The sequence below is a fragment of the Suncus etruscus genome, chromosome X, assembly GCF_024139225.1.
Source record: "Suncus etruscus isolate mSunEtr1 chromosome X, mSunEtr1.pri.cur, whole genome shotgun sequence".
In the NCBI taxonomy this organism is placed as follows: domain Eukaryota; kingdom Metazoa; phylum Chordata; class Mammalia; order Eulipotyphla; family Soricidae; genus Suncus; species Suncus etruscus.
In genome coordinates this window covers 46,440,235-46,464,146 of record NC_064868.1, presented here as the reverse complement: position 1 = coordinate 46,464,146, position 23,912 = coordinate 46,440,235, and the positions used below count along the sequence as shown (strand labels likewise).

The 23,912-nt window shown below is 36.3% G+C and overlaps 1 protein-coding gene across 2 annotated transcripts in view; it reads right to left on the bottom strand.

Annotated features, from left to right (window-relative positions):
• MAOA (monoamine oxidase A) overlaps window positions 1-23,912 on the bottom strand; it is an 857,322-nt gene that overhangs the window by 24,245 nt on the left and 809,165 nt on the right. For both annotated transcript variants that reach the window (XM_049767258.1, XM_049767259.1), the window contains exons 3-5: window positions 12,639-12,733; window positions 6,873-7,010; window positions 458-562 (exon numbers count right to left, since the gene is read on the bottom strand). In XM_049767258.1, coding sequence (XP_049623215.1) covers window positions 458-562; window positions 6,873-7,010; window positions 12,639-12,733 — 338 coding nt within the window. The remainder of the gene's footprint in view (window positions 1-457; window positions 563-6,872; window positions 7,011-12,638; window positions 12,734-23,912) is intronic.

Genomic DNA, 23,912 nt, shown 5'->3' with positions numbered 1-23,912 from the left:
TATTGATGTTATAGAGGTTCAGATAAAAAAAGGGAGGGAGGAAAATTCTTTTCCTCTTTATTACTTTCTATTATTCTATCATATTTATTATCTACTGCATAATATAAGACTAGGGCAACTCTAGTTAAGATAAGTTAAACATGTCATACATATGCTGAAGTGTATAAAATTGAAAGCACAATCAATGCTTTAGGCATTAATATGTGTGCCTAGAAAAAATGTGAAAAAATCCTGGCTCCTTTTCTATATAGTTGGAGAAAATTATCTAAATCCATGGTACTCGTTTTTTTCATCTTTAAATAGGAAATACCATACTACAAACTCAGCAGAGTTTTTGGCTACATTAGAAAGTAGATACATCAATATCCAGAAGTATGTTTCCTGTACTGTGGAAGAATAGCAAACAATTGCCATTTTTATTTCTATAACAGGTCATGTGCAAGATCACCCATTTTACCTCCTTCCCCATGTCATCCATTGTCCTCCACAGATTGTTATAATCCAGATAAGCTAGAGGATTCCACACTGGAGGAAAGGCACCTCGAAATGGATAAGTTTTCCCCTATAACATAAAAGTAAAGTATAATACCTTAAATTAGGATAGTATTCTTAAAATCTAAAACATATCAATCAAAGAGCCATCCTCAAAGTAACCATTCTGTTATGTCAAAACCATCTTTTATAATGGAGATAAATATACCTTACTTATTGATATTCCAAATTAGAAATTATATTAGTAAAATTTTCCTGGTATATTAGAATTTTAATTTAGAGTAAACAGTTTTAAATTTATTTCAACTTATACAGAAAATGAATGAATAAAGGTGTCTTATCCTAGTATTTATTGCTGATGCTACCTACAATAGAGGGTTATTAAGTGTGGCTAGATATGGTAACAAACATTTCAAAAGTATAAACATATATACTCCCAAAACATATATACAGTTTTGTAAGCTAAATCTCAATAATATTTTGAGAGGGCCATATCATGCAGTGCTTAAGAATGAATCCTAGCTCTTCATTCAGAAATCATTCCTAATGGACCCAGGGGACCATAATGGATACCAGGGAAAGCACAGATCAGACACATGCAAAGCAAGTGCCCTACCTGCTATAATATCTCTGGCTCCTTCATAAAAATTTTATATCATTAAATTGTAAAAAATAATGGTCATGTTATATATTCTTAAATCCTAAACTTTTATTTAATCTATTGCAAAGGGTGTTCCCACTCAGATGAAAGTAGAATACTACCAAGACTACTTTTGGACTATATAAAAAATGAAATAACAAAGCAAAAAGTAGCCTCCTCCATCCCCTTTATTTTTCTCCTTTTTTCCTTAAAAAAATTTTAAGGGGCCAGGGCTATAGCACAGTGGTAAGTCGTTTGCCTTGCATGCACCTGACCCAGAACAGACTTCGCTTCAATCGCCCAGTGGTCCCTGAAGCCAGGAGCAATTTCTGAGCACATAGCCAGAAGTAATACCTGAGTATGACTGGGTATGGCCCAAAAACCAAAAGAATTTTTTAAGTTTATTATTTCCACATTTTCCAAAAATTTCTATATATAATTTTTCATTTCACTTGCTTGAGTACTGTTTGGTATGAAATTCTAGAGGAAATCATCTTTCTTGGGAATAAATGCTCAGGTCAAAACCAAAGTACAGAGATTTTATAGCCTGTCATTCTTATCCCAACATGCACTGGCAATATAATATGGCACTGTTCCCTTTCGCATAGGCATACTTGAAAGGCAAGTGCCTTAAGCCCTGCATCTTTTTCAGGCCTAGATTTTGACATCAATAATTAACAGCTACCAACAGAACAGCTGGTTCTTGTTAAAAGTCCCCTTAATTGAATAAGAGAAAGCTCTAGCAATGGTCCTCAAACTATGGCCCGCGGCCCACATATTGTATTTATTCCCATTTTGTTTCTTCACTTCTAAATAAGATATATGCAGTGTGCATAGAAATTTGTTCATAATTTTTGTTTTTACTATAATCTGGCCCTCCAACAGTCTGAAGGACAGTGAACTGGCCCCCTGTTTTAAAAGTTTGAGGACCCCTGCTCTACAGTATCTTCTATAAAATACATTCATACCCAAGCAATAGTTTCATACATATCTGTTCTTTGCTTTGAAGAGTTTTTAATGACATGTGAGGTCTTAAACTCCAGTAGGCCACTTGCTAGTCAAGTGCCTTCTCCTCACTACTATTTCTATCGCTCCTCAATATATAAAAATAAATATTCTAAATATTGTCTGGGGGATACTAAAGAAGGGTTATAAGACTAATTCAAAATCCTAATGGAGTTTTTTATATCCTTGTTGAGATTTAGCCTTGCTGACCTATCAAGAGTTAAAAAAGTTCTGCTGAAGTCTCCCACTACTATTGTGTAAACTATTGATGTCTTTCTTCATATCTATTAGCAGTTATTTTAAGCACTTTGTTGTCCTCTCATTGGGTACATGAATGTTTAGAAGTGTGTTTTCTTCCTGATATACATATCCCTTGAATATAAAAAAATGACCTCTGTCTCTTATAACCTTTTTAAACTTTAAGTCTATGTAGTCTGATATTAGTATGGCCACCCCACCCTTTTAAACAAAGTTGTTTGAAGCACTGTTTTCCAATCTTTGACTTTGAGTCTATATTTGTTCAGACTATTCTGATGTGTTTCTTGCAGGCAGCAAAACGTTGGATTCAATTTTCTAATTTATTTTGCCACTCTGTGTCTCTTGGCTGGTGCATTTAGTCTACTGATGTTGAGATATATTATTGTCATGGAAATTTTTATAGAAGTTTGGTGTTTAGATCATAGATGACATATAATAAATAATGAAAACAAAATAGTTACATCTGAAGGTAATATGTCATGTAAAAATCTACAACAACAAAGTATGAAATCAGAATATAGCCAGAGTATGGTCATTGGGAATGTGTGATTTAAGCAAGAGGTGAGAGACCACCTCTTTGGTATAGTAACCAAACATAGGTTTGGTGAATGAATATCCCGGCAATGAGAGCTTCCAGATAAATAACTACACTGAGAACTATAATAACCATGTGAATGAATGATGGAACTGGAAAGCCTGTCTAGAGTACAGGTCAGGGTGGAGTGGGATGGAGGGAGATTTGAGACATTGGTGGAGGGAATGTTGCACTGGTGAAGGGAGGTATTCTTTACATGACTGAAACCTAATCACAATTATGTTTGTAATCAAGATGTTTAAATAAAGATATTATAAAAAAAGAAGTTTGGTGTTTGTGGGTTCTGTCTTGCCTTAAAGTAGAGTCTTCAGTACTTCTTTTAAGTTTAGCTTTCAGTCTGTAAAGTTCTCGAGTTATTCTTTATATATGAAGTTATTCTTTATATATGAAGTAGTGTATTCTTCCTTCAATCCTGAAAGAATGTCTGGCTGAGTGAAGAATTTTTGTTGAGAGTGTGAACTATGTCCTACCAATGCCTTAGGGCTTAGAGATTTGCTTGTGATAAATATGCTGCAAATCTTAAATTTGCCTCTTTGTATGTAATGTTCACCTTTTTGTTTGTTTGTTTTGGAGCTATATCCAGCAGAGCTCAGGGGTTACTCCTGGCTCTGCATTCAGAAATCATGCCTGGAAGACTTGGGAGACCATATGGTATGCTGGGAATTGACGTGTTGGCTGCCTGCAAGGCAAGTGCCCTACCAGAAGTCTATTGTTGTCTGTTAACTTTTTTGAGGAATTGCCCCATCTTCTGTTCATTTAAGAATCTTTCAATTTCTTCTGTTGAATGGACATGTCATGCATCTCATCTTCCAGCTCACAGATTCTGTTCTCAGCAGTTGTTACTCTACTAGTAAGACTTTCTGGTGAGTTTTTCATTTCACCATTAAGGTTTTATGTCCTGATGTTTTTGTTTGAAGTTTTCTCATTTCTACTCTCCTATATTCTTGAGTCATTTCTATTCTTAAATCCTCTTGAGTCTTATGGGATTTCCATTCTGTGGTTTCTTTGAGTTCTTTGAGCAGCCTTAACATTTTCTCTCTAATGTCCTTATCAGAGAGACTAAATAGGTAGTTGATGTTAGTTGAGTGTTTACAACTATCCTCTTAAATCCCTAGGTGTGGTAGGGTTCTGCCTTGTTTTCTCATTGCAATCTTTGTAGCTTGGTAGTGTTTTTTTTGTGTGTGTGTTGTGGTGGGGCTCCTTGACTAAAAGAAAATTGTGGCTGCAGAATAAAGAGGAGCAGCCATACTCTTGTCTGGGCTCACTCATCTCAGTTCAGTTCAAAATGATATCAGGATACTATTAGAGAGAGGGAGAGGACTTAGTAGCAGCAGCATAAAATGTGACACTGGACACTACTCTTAACATTTTTCCTTCCTTAGTTAAAATAGCATGGAGCACTTCCTTCAGTTTTTCTACGATCACATCTTTTACTAATGTCTGCAGCAAAATTCTCAAAATATGGATGAATCACAGATTTTGGAATGTGAGATTTTTCATAAAAACAAAAAATCCAGCAACATCAGAAAACCTGAACATAATTTAATATTGTTATGACTTGCTTGCAGGTTACATCAAATGTCTTGATTAGTACTTTCATATTTATACCTGCCCTTTCCTTACTTCTACCAAGAACAATAAGGGATTCATTTACAAAATGTTGACAGGTGCTGCTTTCAACATCTCTCCTCATTGTCGTGTTTTAAAGTAATCATAAAGCTGGAGACTACAATACTTAGTCTAAACAGAAAGGTAGATACACATTTTCAGTTTTCCCTTACACATAAACATGTTGGAGAAAAGAGTAAGGCAATGAAAAATATGTGCCATGGGGCCAGAGAGATAGCATGGAGGTAAGGTGTTTGCCTTTCATGTAGAAGGACAGTGTTCAAATCCTGGCATCCCATATGGTCCGCCGTGCCTGCCAGGGGTGATTTCTGAGCATGGAGCCAGGAATAATCCCGGAGCACTGCCGGGTGTGACCCCAAAACCAAAAACCCCCCAAAAAATAAAAATAAAAATAAAAATGTGTGCCTTTTCAATAACTGCTTATATTCTTCCTTTCAACTGAACTTTGGAGAAATCGACAGAAAGCTGCCTTACAATGAATATTAGTTCAGCCAAACAAATACTGGAGGTCCAACACACTTTCATTTGGGGCCCTATTTTTCCTAAATCATATAGTAGGAACATGAGTACTGTCACTAGTTTTATAGCCTATCAAGTCACTTTACCTCTCTGAATCTCAAGTTTCCTCCTCTGAAAATGGGAGAGCATATCTAATCATGCCAGCCTAGCAGAGTATAAATATTTAATGAATATGTGCATAAAACAAACTTAATTATTTATGGTGAGACTCCAAGGAAAAGAAAATCTCATAGCACCTAAACACTAGGAAGAATTATAAGTACATTTTCAAATTCCAAAATAATCATCATATTCCTTTCATATCCTATTGAACTAGAGTGAATTTACTTGACAGTTTCATTAGTAGTTGAGTCCAAAAAATCTGACCTCTCTCAATTAAATGTACTAATATACATAAAAGTACCATGTTAATTGCTATTAGTCTTGCCATTGTCATTACTACTTGTTTAGTGAAAAATTATGTCATGCAGGAAACAGGAAGTGGGGAAACATCAGGGATTTTCCTTCTTGTTAGATAGTATATGGCCTGCTGAAGCCAGAATTCCTAAATAGCCTATATATTCTTACATATTTTCTTGAATTCCTCCCTTGACCTCTAAACTCATAGATTTTCAAAAGGCTGTAGTTTTTCTATCACATATTATTGCAAGACTTTCCGAAGTATCCCAAGCTCTCTACTTTACTAAGATCACTGATATCCTCGATTGGCCATATGTGTACCTACATCACAGGCATCTTTAACACCCAGCCCCAAAAGATTCCAACAAGGGGCCTGAGAGATAGCATGGAGGTAGGGCGTTTTCCTTGCATGCAAAGGTCATTGGTTCGAATCCCGGCATCCCATATGGTCCCCGGGCCTGCCAGGAGTGATTTCTGAGCATAGAACCAGGAGTAACCCCTGAGCGCCACCAGGTGCTACCCAAAAACAAAAAAAAAAAAAAAAGAGAAGAAAAAAAAGATTCCAATGATGCTACATCAATATTACCTGAAGTAAACTGGTGGGGTGTGATATGAAAGAAAGTGAGTACAGGTTTCTAGGAATTGTACTATAATGTCAAATGAGAAACCCAATTTTTCAAGGGACATTTCCACACTCCAGTCACATAATTTCTGGTTTCATTAAGAAACAATAATACAGGCAAGAGATGCTATTTGAGTCAATACTGGTGGCTAGAGTTTAAACATTATCTTATTTAAACAGTAGGGAACTGCATAACTAAGCTAGAACTTTCCAAAAATAAAGGAGAGAAACAGAGGAAATTACCAAAGCATTCAAAATGTCAGGTTGCAAATGAAAATGAATAATACATTCAAAGTCTTAAGTGGTTTGGAATTGTAATAGAGGTGCTTTTAGAGATGTCTGTGGCTCTATTTGTATTTATGTGTATATGCATGTCTGATTCAGGCACTCCTACTCCTTCCTATCCATGTTTCAGTAAATACATTAGATGGAAAGAGGAAAGGAAGCTGAGTTTCCACACATACTCTGGTTGAAGTAGGAGTGGAGAAGCAAACTAGAAGGGCCTCAGTGGATGATATGATAGCAGGTTAGGTTGTGATCTTGCCATGATTTCAGGAGTCCACATTATTATTTTAAAAGAAAAAAAATGAGAATACTACTTCTTTAAAACTGGGAGAGACGAGAGACGGTCACTTTCAGAAAAAGCAATTAAAATGTTTTCCCATATACAGTGTCCACCCCACAGTGAAAACTGAGAAAAGCATCAGGCTTACCTTGACATACTGAACCAGACGTTCATTTACATTCACTTTGTATGTCTCCAAACCAAGCTCCTTAGATAGCCGTAAAATCCTGTTCTGAGTAGGTCCCACATAAGCTCCACCAACATCTACATAATCAACATGTTCATTCTGTAGAAAAAGTGATTTCAGTTAAAACAAATGAGTTCAGTTAAAACTAAAAAAATGGTTCTCTCTTATAAAAGAAATAACCTCATTTATACTTTACAAATAAAATGCCTTACAATCCCACTTATAAAGTACAACTGAAATAACAACCCTTTCTCATCCTTTCAATAATTGGGTATCCCTGCATCACCAGGCAACTATATAGTCATTGGCAAACAATTCATTAAAAGGTGTACTGCGCAGTGGAATACATGCTGCTGATCTAGACCCTTTTCAAAGCATTGTAATTAGAAATTGAATTTTTTGGAGTTGGGAGGTAAAACTAGCAGAAACACTTTGACTCTTTAGGCCTAAATATGATTCTATCTGATGAACTCTTAAACCATCACATACTTTGACTCTTAATTCTACTATAAAACACTTGCACTGAGGTCAGAGATGGTATAGGGGTTAAGGTGCTTTCCTTGCATGTGGCCTATCCCAACTCAATCCCCTGCACACTGGCACCACAGGGCCCAAGAAGCATTGCATTCTCAGGCCCTTGGCAATACACCACAGGAACCCCATGGACAACTATGGAGCTCATCCATATCCACACACAATTTGAAGGGAAAAATGCATTAATGCATCAGAATTGTCTATAAGGGAATAAGATTATTCATATATCTAGCAAGTCATTAAAATATCAAAAATTTCTTTGATAAAACGAAAACGCTTACTTTCCCTTCTTAAATGCAATCCTACATTCTAACTAAAACATTTTAAATGTAAAGCCTTATGATTTACCAAGCTTTTGATAGTTGAGTTTTGAACATGCAGCATTTCAGTACTAATCCCACAAATAATATCAACTTCCCTCCATTGTTCTCAGAGTCCATCCCAATCCTCCCTGTATAGCCTGCCAATATAACAAGCACTTTTTTAAATTTGGATGTTATAGCTTGAATCTCAACTAGATACTATTTACACTAGTGAGATGGCACATATTAAAAATACTGGGAACAGTCCTGTATTCTTTTAAATATTTTAAATTTATTTTTGACATAAAACATTATTTTAACAATGTTTTATATATTATATAATGCTTCTATTCCTGCCATCCCATGTTCCAACATCAATCCCACAAGCAGTGTAAAATTTCCTATTCTACGAATTTAAATGCAAAATCCTAACTTTCAGGTTAGAAAAGACAGTATATTTTATCATTTTATTTTTCAGTGGGGAATGTTAATCAAGGTTTCATTGTTACAATTCTATAAATGAAGTGTTCTTTTTTAATAGTCCCCTTATATAATCCTTATATTATCTTTTTTGGTGTGTGGGCTATACCTTTTGCGGCTAAGTGATCTCCTCCAGGTTTAGCAATGAAGATGCCCGGAGGTAATATGTACTCAATTTGTTGCACATTAGTTTTTGTTGTTAGTTTTAGGGCATACCTGACAATGCTCAGAAGTTATTCCTGGCTCTGCACTCAGGAATTAGCCCTGGCTGGCTCAGAGCACTATACTGGAAGCCAGAAATTGACCTGGGTCAACCATGTGCAAAGTAAGCACTTTACCCACTCTACTCCAGTCTTGAACATAAATTTTTATAGTGAATTGATTTTGATGTGATTGCTCATCTTTTTAAGAGGCTACAAACAATAAAGTCTATAAAGAAATAAACACACCATCTCTGTAGTAACATTCTGGCATTTCTTTCTTTCTTTCTTTTTTTTTTTTGGTTTTTGGGCCACACCCGGTGACACTCAGGGGTTACTCCTGGCTATGCGCTCAGAAGTCGCTCCTGGCTTGGAGGACCATATGGGACGCCGGGGGATCAAACCGGGAGATCAAACCACGGTCCGTCCTAGGCTAGCGCAGGCAAGACAGGCACCTTGCCTCTAGCGCCACATGCCAGCCCCATATTCTGGCATTTCAACTTCATGAATTTGATCCTAAAGAATTACAGAAGTGAGCCAGATCGATAGCACAGCATTTGCCTTGCATGCAGCTGACCCTAGTTCTATCCCCAGATCCCATAAGGTCCCTGAATCTGCCAGGAGCAATTTCTGAATGCAGCACCAACAGGTGTGGGCCCCCCCCCCCCCAAACCCAAAAAAGGTAATAATTACAGAAAAATCATACTAACGAATGGGACGTTCTGAAATAATAGAAAGTCTAGGGGCCGAAGCAGTGGCACAGCAGTAGGGCATTTGCCTTGCACATAGCTGACCCAGGGCTGTCTGCAGTTTGATCCCACATGTCTCATATGGTCCCGCAGACTAGGAGCGATTTCTGAATGCATAGCCAGGAGTAACCCCTGAGCATCAAAACAAACAATTCTGAACAGTTGTCAAGTGACAACTGGCAAATTGACACTTAATTTCAGTACTTAAAAATCTAGAATATTTTTGTGACATTTCCTTTGATAAGCATCCTAATTTATTATGCTATTTTAAAAGCAATTATAAATATTAAATTCACTTTCATATTAACACCTTTCCATCCCTGCTTTATAAAATCCATTTTTTTCTTCTTCAATATATGGAAGTCTTATAAATGTAAGTACTTATTTCAAAATATTTTATAGTTCCCATTTCATTTACTTAAGAGGAGTTTTAATATCATGCTCAGTACACAATAGTCTCTGGTGCTGTATGGTGCATATATATATTACATATATAAATGATACATCATGAAAAAATAACATAGGAACAGCATGTTAGAATTCTCATTTCCCTTGTATAATGAAATGCATTCTTAACTGAAAATCTGCAATATGACTGATGTTCTTATTTAATAAGAACAGGGTTTTAGAGATAAGAAGAGTTGGGCTAAGGGACAACTTAATAACTATCTCCAAAGTAAAGGAATATTTTTCAGAATTGACAGGAAAACCATACTTAGTAAGATTATAAAGGAAGAATATGAGCCCTCCTTCTTTCACACTATAACAAACTACCATCAATTAGAACTTAAAGTCAGAGCGAGCTTCAAGTATTTTAAGATTTGTATCTCACTACCCAGGTTGAAAAACTGAGATTTGAAATACTAATAGAACGTACCTAAGGTAAGACAATCAGGCCAGAGCAGGGTCTGGGATCCTAGTCACCTCACTTTCACACCAATAGCTTCCTAGCGTACTAAATTAAGTATTTGTAAAAGTCTTGAAACATAATTAAGCAAGAAAGGGAAAAGACAACAGAGTAGTATTTCTGTGGTAACTGCTACAGATCTTGTAAAAATGTAGATATGAATTCAGTAGGTCTGAGGCAGAGTCTGAGAGTCTGCATTTTTATCAAGTTTTACAGAAATTCTAATGCTGCTAGTCTACAGATCACACTTGAAGTAGCAAAACTGTAGAAAAATATTAGAACTAAACAAAATGAAAATAGGCCTATGGTAAGTCACACCTACCTAAAAAGCTAAGATGTGAGTGACCAACGTATCTGTCATAGTAACTGAAAGAGCTGGTACAATATCCTAGTTCAGATGTTGGTTGCTAATTATTCCATACCTAGTCATAATCCCTTTCCCAAACCTGCTATTATTCAGCCTGAAAATGTTAAATGTTTCTTTTCCTAAGCCTCCAAGTGTTACTACATGCCCTAACTCTGGATAATAAGACTAAAACAAATATCTGATGGGGTCTTATCAGGTAGGTAAAATTTTGTCACTGATAAAACTGAAATCATCACTAAAGGGGATGTTATTTACTTTCTGAATATCTGATGTTTAAAATTATAGCATTTTGAGGGTTATAAGCAATAAAGTAATATGTTAAATAAAACAACAAGGTCATGCTGGACAGGGAGGAAGAAACTGGTACATTGAAGAAATAAAGACTGTGATGGGACATTGTGTTGGAACACTGTATGCCTAAAACAACTGTATTATGGATTACTTTGTAAATAATGGTATTTTAATAAATATTAAAAAATCACCAAGCAAAAGAATCTAGTTTTGACAACAAACCTTATACCAGACTGAAAAACTATCCAACTTCTTAGTATGGTAGATTCTTGTTATGAATATATGTTGCTCTTATTGTGAATATATTGGCATGAATAAGAACGTTTTATTATTTCACATAAATCTTAATTAGTTTATATAGACTATAAGAAGACATAAGGCCCTGGTCTGCCATAAGAGTGTACTGTCCCTTTAGTAAAGAGGCCAGTTACCAGAAGCCCACCGCTCGAAACTGCTGCAGGATGACAGCTGGCCTGTGGGTATATAAAGCTCTGAGTGAAGTGCTAAAGAGACGAGGAGCAGGGCTAGGAGATTCTGCTGCTGCCCCTGCCAGATTGCTCCTGCTGGATGGTTGCTGCTTGATTGATGGAGAAACTGTTTGCAGGACTCCAAGCTCTTGCACCTTTAGATGAACTCTCCTACTGGTCTGGGCCTAACAGTAATTTTAGGCTAAGACCTATTATTTTACATAAGACTTCTTACATGAAATAACTGTTTGTTTGTATGGCACAAGCCATTGTTATAAGCCTAATATATCTTGTAGGGATACTTCCTGTTTTATGTCATTTCAAAAGTTGTGTTGCTTAGGCTGGAGAGAGAGCACCAGCAAGTAGGGCATTTGCCTTGCATGTGGCTGACCCGGATTCAATCTGTGGCATCCCATATGGTCCCCAGAGCCTTCCAGGAGTGATTTCTGAGCATAGAACCAGGAGGAAACTCTGAGTGCTGCTGAGTGTGGCCAAAAACAAATAAAAGTTTTTCTGTGCCTTTGCAATTTGTGTGCTTTAACAACAGGTCTCATTCTAAATAACAAGCTCAAAGCCTCTTTTTAGCCTTCTTCCTATGTCAGTGCCAAAAGCATTCGACTCTTGACCTTTTTATAGAATTCCATGGCATGCTCTTATCTGATCTATCTCCTCTGTCTCAACTATTTTTATGGTTTCTCTTCTTATACTCTCTACTCTTATATATGCATCTTCCCCACATTCTGTCTTTTGGCCCTATTTCCTTTCCACTCAATAATCTCTCGCTATATAGGTTCATAAGCTCCCATAGATTCAACCACCATTAACCATTTCTTTAATAGTCAACGTGTACAGGATACCATCATTAACAGTACCATAAGTCATAGAGCCTTAATCAACCAAAACTTTAATAATAGTAAAAATAAAGGCAGTGCTGTAGTGCTGGGCTTCCTTCTCATATCTATTCAACTCTATCTGGGCAAAAAGTGATTCTGGTATAGCATATCTATCAGGCAACAATGGCAAGGGACAAGTTATACAAAAATATGCTCTGTTTGCTTCTACTTACTATAGTCACCACACATCTGTTAAGCTGTGTATCCTTGGATAAATAAACTTACACTATGTGTGTTGTAGGTATATAGGCTAACCAGGTTAGAACTCACCAGATATCTATTAGAGACTATTTAGCCTCTTTTATGGAAATTATGACACTTAATATTTTCATATGAAGTTATTTGTTTACATTTGTGTTTCCACTAGAAGATCAGAGGTACTCTCTTTGCAGAGAACAAACATTTATTTGGTAAGTATAGCTTAGGGCTCTGGAGGACCAATAATTTAATTGTATGAACTTATAAGCTCTCCTTTAGTTCTGTGACTTTCCATGTCTCCACTTACACTTTATGTGAGATACTTTTATGATCACTTACCCGTACAGTGAATGTTCTTCCTCCAACTCTGTCCCGGGCTTCTAAAACCACGACTTTAATGCCATATTCTGATAAGAGCTTTGCCGCAGACAATCCTAAAGAAAAAAACATGAACAGTTATGAGCATTTAAGCTTAAAAGATCCAAGATTTAAATAAGTTTGTACATAAAATAATGTATATTATTATATACATCAACTGATTTTGACCTTTATAGTAAATTATGACCATGCTGTGATTGTGACCAAATTTATTATAATTTTAATTTTTATTATAATACTGAAATAGTACAAAAATATACTAATTTATTTTTATTTACAGTGATTATCAGAGCACATTAAATGTAAGAGTCTTTGCTGAATCCCTAAAAATAATTATTACTTTGTTTCCTTCCCAAAACCCTATTCATATAAACAGAAACTATATTTTCCTAGAAATTTTCTTTGGCTACATCAAGTCACAGTATATCTACTTTTCTCAAAAATGCCCATTTAATCTCCACCTACTAATTTCCTTTCATTATTTCTTCAAAAATTTAATTTTTATTTTATTTTTAAATGCTTCAAATTTAAATATAAACTACATAGGCTTTGATCCCTATTAGATTCTAAATATGATCATTTATACACCATTAACAATAAAAATTTAATTTTAGTATAGCTTAGGTGACAGTTACAAGTGTTTGAGTTTCTGCTCAGTGACCCTTCCCACATCCCTGTCTATATCAGTTCAATGTTCTTTCCCTCCTAATTTTGCCCTGTGTTAATTGACAGTTATGTTCTAATGCATATATCTACCTTAGAACCACATATGTACTCAAAACTTATTCTACTTAATACTTCAAATTCATTGAGCCCATACACTGCAAAAATACATTAAAATATTTAGGTATATAACCAATGTTTGGAATCTGTTCACAAAGAAAAACTGAGTTTAAACAAATTCATATTGATGTCTGCAAAACTGTTGCAATGTGTTTTCCGGGACAGAGCCATAGGATTTTTCATTGATCATTTACCAAAAAGCTGGAGGTGAAGAGGGATTGACTCATTGATAAAGTGCACTTGCCTTCCACATACATGCCTTTGGTTTGATTCCTAGTACCACAAAAAGAAGGGGACAATGTGATATAAACTATGTTTAGGCATAAATCTGTATTTTTACTTCTATTTCTTCTGGCTTATGTCCTAGAAGAGATTACTAAGTCAAGAGATATGCACATTCCTTAGGCTCAAAGTATCACTGTATGTTTGAAGAAAGAAACTCAGATGTAAAAATAGATAAATCTACCCAAAAGGTTTACTAGAATTATTTAGGCAGCTTGCCTTTTGCAGTCTGCCAAAGAAAAACAAAGGTAGATTGAATTCTAGCCGTAAGGGGTTATTCAGTGGCATCTACAGTGATTCTGTGCTTCCCAGTTGATTTTTTGCATAATTTTCTACAGATCAAGTTCACATAATTTTTCTGTTGCCTGTAGAAACCACTAGGAATAAAGTTCACTATGTTCATAATCCAGTAAGAATAAAGGTACCTAATATAGCCACAATAAATTTTCTGAGCAGTGAAGGACTTTATTTTTCATGCTCTCACTTGGAGGCTTAATAAATATCTAAGGAAACATGTTACTCAAAACCAGTTTGGTGAGTGGGGCTCAGAAAAGTAAACAAATAGTAGAAATCTAAAGGGCAAGGAGGAGCTGAGGCAGCCCCGATGACCATAACAGCAACAAAGGTCAATTTGCAATTTAGTATTTAAAGATGTAACCAAATGAAATTAAAAAAAGAAGGAACTGGGGCCAAAGAGAAGGTACAGAGGTAGGGCATTTGCCTTGCAAGTGGCTGACCCAGGACCAAAGATGGTTCAAATCCTGGCATCCCATATGGTCCCCTGTGTCTGCCAGGAGCAATTTCTGAGCAGAGAGCCAGAAGTAGCACCTAAGCGCAGCTGGATGTGGCCCAAAAACAAAAAAAAGAAGGGACTGGAGTACGTTTTTTGTAGTATCCAACTAAGGTTCCACATCCAACACCACATAAGATCCTCTGATGCCTACCAAGAGTGATCCCTAAGTGCATCAGGAATGGCCTCAAAACAAAAGGAAAAGCCACAAAGGTAATTTCTCCACTACCCCCACAAAATCATTATAGAAAAATGTTCTCATTTTCAGCAAGTAACATCTAAAATTTTTAATTTAAAATTCAGGAACAAGGAGCTGGAATTATATAGTACAGCAGAGAGGGTATTTACTTTGCATGTAGCAAATCTGGTTTTGATGAAGAATGGTCCCCAAAGCCCACCAGGAGTGATTTCTGAGCGTAAAGCCAGGAGTTAGCCAGTGCACAGGGATTGTAATCCCCCGTCAAAAAAAAAAAATGAACATAGTTAAAGCACATTAAAAAGACTTCAGAGATCAATGATTTTTAAAAAGTCTTAGAAGTCACATCTATGAGTGACATTGTAAATCACAATGGTTAACATAAAAAATAAGTCTTACAAGTAGACGAAAGTAAAATATTCAGAAAGGGATTCCTGTTTTCCTGCGTGAGGAAGCCAAGAAAGGCACCAGTGAACATAATCTCTTCAGAGCACATCACAATGTAGGCTGTGTCTGCCCAAGAAGAGCGGAGGCTGATTCCTGCTGTGTACATGGGCAACAAAAGGGACAGTATAAAAGGGCATTGTTTTGCTACCTGCCTCTGGTTTCGTGCTTTCCTGCTTGAGGCAGCCAAGAAAGGCCCTGGTGAACATAATCTCTTCAGGGCTCATCAGGTAGGTTGTCTCCACCCATAAAGGGTGGAGCCAGAGGAACAGTCTGCTTTACTTTGTGGTAACACGCATCTTCTAGCCAATGAATATCCCAAAAAAACATGTATTAAAAACCACAATGGGAAAAATGACACAGGACAACAGCATAGCGAATGAAGATGGCAGCTCTGATAATGTGAAAAAAAAAACTCAGATAGTTAGCCTCTCAGATAAGGAGTTTAGAGAATATGGAGGACATCCATAGAACTCAAAGAAAGTATAGATTGAACTGAACAGACCACAAAGATAGAAATCAGAAAACTCAAAACTGAAATAACAGGACTTAAAAACTCGATAGAAGAAATAAAAACCTCAATGAAAAGCCTCTCCAACAGAGGAGCAGTAGTCGAATAAATAATCGGTGAGCTGGAAGATGAGATGCAGAACAACTCCATACAGCAAAAGAGATTGGAAAAGTAACTTAAAGCAAATGGTCAAACAATGGAAAAAAATCCTCAAAGAATGATAACAGATGAAAATAGAAGTCTTTGATAAACTCAACAGAAATAACATAAGAATCAGAATCAGAATAAGAATCAGGTTTTTGGAGTCCCAGAAACCCAGGAGAAAATCCCCAGGAAGAATCAAGTAAAAAACATATTTACAGAGAAACTACCAGAGCTAAAGAATACATGTAACCAAATCCTGCATGCCCAAAAAGTACCAGTATAAAGAGAACCAAAGAAAAACACCCCAACATACATACTCTTCTCGATGACAAATCCCACAGTTAGGGATATAATACTAACAGCAGCAAGATTAAAAGGGAAATTACATTTAAAGGAGCATCCTTACAACTTACAGCAGATCTGTCACAAGAAACAAAAACCCAATGCCAGAAGGCAGTGGTGTGACATAGAGACAAAACTCAACAAATTGAATGTATCACCAAGAATACTGCACAGAACCAGAATCACTTTCAGATTTGAAGGAAGTATACATAGTTTCACGGATAAATAGCAGCTCAGAAACGCTACAGACCAGCCTTTAAAGAAAAACTGAAAGGTTTACTTTAAGACAAGACAACCACAAACACACCAAAGTTCAACACAAAGATGGCATCAAATCCCATAAAAATTATCTCTCTCAATGTCAATGGGCTAAATGCACCAGTAAGGAGACAAAGAGTGGCAAACTGGGTCAAAAGCTGAATCCAACATTCTGCTGCTTACACATCTGAATAGTCAGAACAAACACACTCAAAATCAAAGGTTGGTGGAAAATTATTCAAGCAAATAACTCCCTTAAAAAACTGGAGTGGCTATATTAATATCAGATGATGCAATGTTTAGAATAAGAAAAGTTATAAAAGACAAAGATGGACCTTTCTAATAATTAAGTGGTATTTACAACAGGAAGAAATCACACTTCTAAACATATACACAACCAACGATGGGCCAGCAAAATATTTAATACAATTGTTGACAAATCTAAAGACAGACATCAAGAGAAACACAATAATAGTGGGAGACCTCAACACTGACCTGTCACCCCTTGATAGGTCAACCAGACTAGAACCCAACAAGAATATACTAGCTCTGAAAAGATAAATAGAAAATGAACTAGTAATTTCATATAGGGCACTCCATCCCCAGAATACTGGATACACATTCTTCTTCAATGCACATGGGTTATACTCCAGGATAGATCATATGCTGGCCCATAAAACATATCTCCATAAAATCAAGAAAATAGAAATCGTGCAGACTCCCTTCTCAGAACAGAAGGCACTGAAAGTATAAGTGAACTCCAAATAAAAACAGTAGAAAAATGTTAATATCTGGAAATTACATAGCACATTACTGAACAACCAATGTGTCAGAGATGAAATCAAAGAGGACATTAAAAGATTCCTAGAAACAAATGCTAATAAAGAGACAAATTATCAGAATTTGTGGGACACAGCAAAAGTGGTACAAAGAAGGAAACTTATAGGTTTGCAAGCATACATTAGGCACGAAGAAGGGGCTACAGAAATAGATTAATGACACAGATTTTGAAATTAGAAAATGATCAACAAAATGAACCAAAAATAAGTAAGCAGAAAGAAATAACAGAAAGAAATAGCAGAAATTATTGAAGTGGAAACTCAATAAACAATCCAAAAGTTCAATGAAGACAAAAGTTGGTTCTTTGAAAAAGTAAATAAGATTGATAAACTATTAGCAAAACTTGCAAAGAAAAGGAGAGAGAAACTTAATCGGATTAGAAATGAAAAGGGAAAAAAAGAAATGAAATGGGGAGATCACTACAGATAATATAGAGATCCAAAGGGTAATCAGAGGCTACTATGAGAAAGCCTATTCATAAAACATGAGAACCTGGAAGAAATGGATAAAATTCTTGGAATCTTATAATATTCCACGATTGAATCAGGATGATGTAGCATATCTAAACACTATCTAAATTACTATCACTATTGAGGAAATTAAAATGGCAATCAAAAGTCTTCTGAAAAACAAAAGCCTAGGTCCTGATGGATTCACTAACCAAATCTTTCAAACCATTCAAGAGGAACTACTACCAATCTTTTTCAGACTCTTTCAGGAAATTGAAGAAACAGAAACACTCAAAATAGTTTTTATGAAGCTAACATCACCCTGATACCAAAACCAGACAGAGTGCTGCCATAAAAGAAAACTACAGACCAATGTCACTGATAAACACAGTTACAAAGATCCTCAACAGAATTCTGGCAAATAAATAATCCTCAGAGACAAAGAGAGGAGGGCTGGAAGGTTCAGCTCATGACATGAAGCTCACCACAACTTAACTAAAGAAGTGATGGATGTATACAAGAAAAACTTCAAAAGACTGCTTCAAGAAATAATAGAGGGGTGGGGCCGGAGCAGTGGCACTAGAGGTAAGGCATTTGCCTTGCAAGCACTAGCCTAGGATAGACCATGGCTCAATCCCCCAGAGTCCCATATGGTCCCCCCAAGCCAGAAGCTATTTCTGAGCACATAGCCAGGAGTAACTCCTGAGCGTCAATGGGTGTGGCTCCTCCAAAACAGAAAGTAAAAAAAAAGTAATAAAAGAGGGGGCCGGAGAAGTGGCGCAGAGCGGTAAGGAATTTGCCTTGCTGGTTCTAGCCTAGGATGGACCAGGGTTCAATCTCCTGGCATCCCATATAGTCCCCCAAGCCAGGAGCAATTTCTGAGCACAGAACTGGCAATAACCCCTTAGTGTCACTGGGTGTGGCCCTAAAGAAAAAAGGAAAAAAAATAGAAAAGAGGACACAAGGAAATGGAGACATATACTGTTTATGGACTGAGAGAATTAACATAATTAAAATGACAATACTCCCCAAAGTTTTGTACATATTTAATGCAATTTTCTAAGAAGACCCATGACATTCTTCATCAAAGTGGATCAAACACTCCTGAAATTCATTTGAAACAATAAACACCCAAGAATAGATAAAGCAACATTAGGAAAAAGATGATGGGAGGCATCACCTTCCCCAACTTTAAATTGTACTATAAAGCAATAGTCATTAAAACAGCATGATACTGAAATAAATGACACACCCCAGATCAATAGAATAAACTTGAGTATTCAGTGAATGTTTCCCAGATATACAATCAATTCATCTTTGATAAAGGGGCAAGAAATGCAAAATGGAACAAGGAAAGCTTTTCAAAATGCTGCTGGGACATGTGAAAAAGCAAACTCTGACCTCCTAACACCATGCACAAAGGTCAAACCCAAATGGATTAAGGAGCTTGGTATCTGACATAAAACCATAAAGAGGTATATAGAAGAACAAATAGGTAAAACACTCCATGACATTGAGATTAAATGCACCTTCAAGGAGGAAGCAGCACTCTCCAAACAAATGGAAGCAGAGATAAACAAATAGGACTATATTAAGCTGAGAAACTTCTGCACCTCAAAGAAAAGAGTAACTAAGATACAAAAGCCATCCACAGAATAGGAGAAACTATTCACCTAATACCCATCAGATGAGGGGCTAATACCTAAGATATACAAGGTACTGACAGATCTTAACAACAAAAAAATCTAAGTCTATCAAAATATTGGGAAGAAGCAATAAACAGACAATTCCTCAAAGAAGAAATAAAAATGGCCAAAAGACACAAAAAATGTTCCACATCACTAGTCTTCAGGGTGATGCAAATCAAAACAACAATGAAATACCATCTATTGCCACAGAGATTGGCACACATCACAAAGAACAAGAAAAATCAATGACAGAGACACGGGGATAAAGGAACTCTCATTCACTACTGGTGGGATTGACATCTTGTTCAGCCTTTATGGAAAATAATATGGAGATTCCTCAAAAGACTGAAAATTGAGCTCCCAAATGATTAAGCAATACCACTCCTAGAGATATACTCTAGGAACACAAAAACACAACACAAAAATGCCTTCTGCACACATATATTCATTATAGCGCTATTTATAATAGGCAGAATTTGGAAACAACCCAGATGCCCAACACTAGATGAATGGCTAAAAAACTGTGGTATACATGCAGAATGGAATAGTATGCAGCCGTCATAATAGATTAGGTTATGAAATTTTAATATACATGTATGGACATGGAATCTATTATGCTAAGTGAAATAATTCAGAAGGAGAGAGACAGACACAAAATAGTCTCTCTCATCTATGGGTTTAAAAAATAAAGATATTTAAAAAATGTTTCTCCTAAGATGCTAAATAAATGCAATGTTGATATTTCCGTTTGTGCTTATTATAAAGGCAACCCTGGAAAGGGATGGTTATAACAATTTAAAGGCTAGAAAATGTAATATGGAAAAATGCTGCTGCTAAACTGTTATTTTTAATAGCAAAATTAATGAGTAACTCAGAAAGTCATAAATATAGATATTTATGCAAATATTGTCACCCAGAAAAGTTTTGCTAATAAAAACGATATTTTTTCTGTTGAATTGAATGCAAAAAGCTACAATAATTCCTACTTTGGGGAAGATAGACTTGGAAATTATTTAATATATTTTTTCTTATTCTGTGAACTATTGTGCATTAGTATGCATTAGTAACTTCACCACTATTAAATGTAATAATTGTTATGAAAATATAATCATCTATTAATTGTCAGCACCAGAGATATTTGATGAAATTCACAGCATTATTTTGTAAAATGGCATATATGACAGAAAAAATGTTGAGGTTACTCTGGGGGCACACCTAGACATGCTCAAAGTATATTCCCAGCTTAGAGCTCAGAAAACCATGTGATACAAGGGACTAAATCCAGTTCTCCTGCATGTAAATCATGTCTAGCCCTCTGAGCTATTTCCTTGTCCCCCCAGTAAAGTCTATTCTGAAGGCAATTCACCAAATATAAAATAGCTAATAAACTATATTTTATAATTGATTATACATTATTTTTCTATTATAAAAACCAAAATTGAATAGTAAAACTGTGCTGTTTCTCTTGACTGCCTCCACCTTACATCCATTAAAGTAAGAGAAAGGTTTTATATGGTAGGTAGGGGTAAGCTGGTAAATGATGAAACATCATAATTGTAATCAGGGCAAGGAGAGAGCATCTAATTTTGCCACACCAGGATCTTCCTTAAGTGTATATTCATTCATTTCAGGGATGACTCCAAGTTATCAATGTAATTTTTCAAGATAGCAACGTGAGATAGAGAGACAGCACAGTGGTAGTGTGTTTACTTTGCACTATGATGACCTGAAAGAACCTGAGTTCGATCCCCAGCATCCCAATTGGTCCTCTTAGCCTGTCAGGAGCTATCTCTGAGCACAGAACCAGGAGTAACCCCTAAGCGCTGCTGGATATGGCCCAAAATTAAAAAAAAGAGAGAGCAACACACTGCTGAACATAATCAGGAAGAGAGAAGAAATAAGCTATCAGGACTAGTCCCTACCAAGTTGTAGAACTTATCAATACACAGATCTTGATGTCTTGTAAGAGAAGGAGAGGAAGCAAGCATCTATTCAAATAGCATGTATGTGAGTTTTATTGAGTTGCAGAGGGTAAATGATCACCTTGGAAAAGTGTGCTTAGATTGGAGCTGCTTAAAACTGTTTCCACCTGCAGCCCCTTTTCACCTGAGAAAGACAAAATGGGACCACTGCTAGAAACACCTTAATTCCATTATGTGGGTGATTTTGAACTGACTTTTTCTTTATGGATTCAGATAACTTCAAAATTGTTTTTGCCATTTTTCTTACATGCATCTCCCAAGTTTAAGAAATTATGTGTTATGTCAAAAAGTCTGTTTCTCACACCATGGAGACTGGCACACATCACAAAGAATGAGAACAAGCAGTGTTGGCAGGGATGTGGAGAGAAAGGAAGTCTTATCCACTGCTGGTGGGAATGCCGTCTAGTTCAACCTTTATGGAAAGCGATATGGAGATTCCTCCAAAAACTGGAAATCGAGCTCCCATACGATCCAGCTATACCACTCCTAAGAATATACCCTAGGAACACAAAAATACAATACAAAAATCCCTTCCTTACACCTATATTCATTGCAGCACTATTTACAATAGCAAGACTCTGGAAACAGCCAAGATACCCTTCAACAGATGAATGGCTAAAGAAACGGTAGTACATATTCACAATGGAATATTATGCAGCTGTCAGGAGAGATGAAGTCATGAAATTTTCCTATACGTGGATGTACATCGAATCTATTATGCTGAGTGAAATAAGTCAGAGAGAGAGAGAGAGAGAGAAAGACGCAGAATGGTCTCACTCATTTATGGGTTTTAAGAAAAATGAAAGACATTCTTGCAATAATAATTTTCAGACACAAAAGAGAGGAGGGCTGGAAGTTACAATCCACCTCATGAAGCTCACCACAAACAGGGATGAGTTTAGTTAGAGAAATAACTACATTGTGAACTATCCTAACAATGAGAATGTATGAAGGAAATAGAAAGCCTGTCTAGAGTACAGGTGGGGGCAGGGTGGGGAGGAGGGAGATTTGGGACATTGGAGATGGGAATGTTGCTCTGGTAATGGGTGGTGTTCTTTACATTGCAAAAACCTAAACACAATCATGCATGTAATCAAGTTGTTTAAATAAAATATATAAAAAAGTCTGTTTCACATTAGCGTGTTTGAAGAAAGAGGTCAAGTTGGTTTTGGCAAAATCTACCCACGTGTATCAAAAGCACTTCCTTTCCAGGATCATAGCAGGGGTAATTAGAACTCATAATTTCCTCCCAAATTTCCAGTGGTTTCTACGAGAACAGAGATTTAGAGACACTGCATTCAGGAAGAGTTTGACACAAGGTCTTACTGTGTCAATCAGGATCTCTCAAAATTCAAAAACCGGAAATAAAATTGCAAGCAGGCTGTTGATCATTTTTCAATTTAAACAGATTATGATATTAAAGCAAGGACATTTCTTTTTTCATTTCCCATTTTTAAATTATTTGAGCTCTGGGGCCAGAGCGATAGCACAGCAGTAGGGCATTTGCCTTGCATGTGGCCGACCCAGGACAGAGTGTGGTTCAATCCCCGGCATCCCAAGCCTGCCAGGGCAATTTCTAAGCACAGAGCAAGGAGTCACCTCTGAGCACTGCCGGGTATAGCCCCAAAACACCCCCAAAATTCTCTAAGTTATTTAGGCTTTAATAAAAAAATTAAACATAGATTAATGGATTTGAGAGGTTAGGGAAAGGAGAAATTTTCAAGTCTGATTTAAAAAAATCCCCTCATTTGAAAACATTTGAGCATTGTAAGTTCTAGTTATTAGGTCAGCCTGAATAGGATAATGAATATATAGCAAGCATCTGTATTACCACAGCAACCTCAATACAAATTCTATCTTCTTAAACACACTGTCCCTGGAAGCCATTCCTATAAGTCCAACATCGAGAGATGGCAACTGTTCTTATAGAAACAGTAGAAGAAATAAATCATTTAACCCACAAAACACACATGGAAGGAGTAATACTTGTAACAAGCTTTCAAGGAAGTGTTCTAGGATATAAATCTTAGGTTATCTTGTCACTTCTGCTATCTTTCCCATACTATGTGCCCTTCCCTTTTCATTTATTTTTCAAGTAGCTTTACAAAGCTCTATGTTATGGAAGAAAAGAAAACCATTCATTTTATCATGCCACCTTTTCCAATTCAATTTCTGATTTTCGTTCTACAACAAAGAATGTGGTATCCTTTCTATCTCAGTAAAATAGATCTTGAAATGTAGCATGAAGGATATTCAGTGACCCCACTGACAATACAAATATAAAGTTTCTTGTCACATGATGGCCCTCTTTCTCTGATTAAGTTTTCTTTTTATTTATTTCAGGTAAGTAATTTTGTTTTATGAAATAACAAATCTTTTATCCCTTGGAAAATTTTAAAAGACAGTACTGTCAGAAATGGTACATAGTTGAATACTAACAATTAGCTTCAATTTGTCCTGAATTAGAGAGACTGGCTGTCTAGACAGCCCTAGTTTATTTGATTATTGTTCAGCATTCATCTTCAA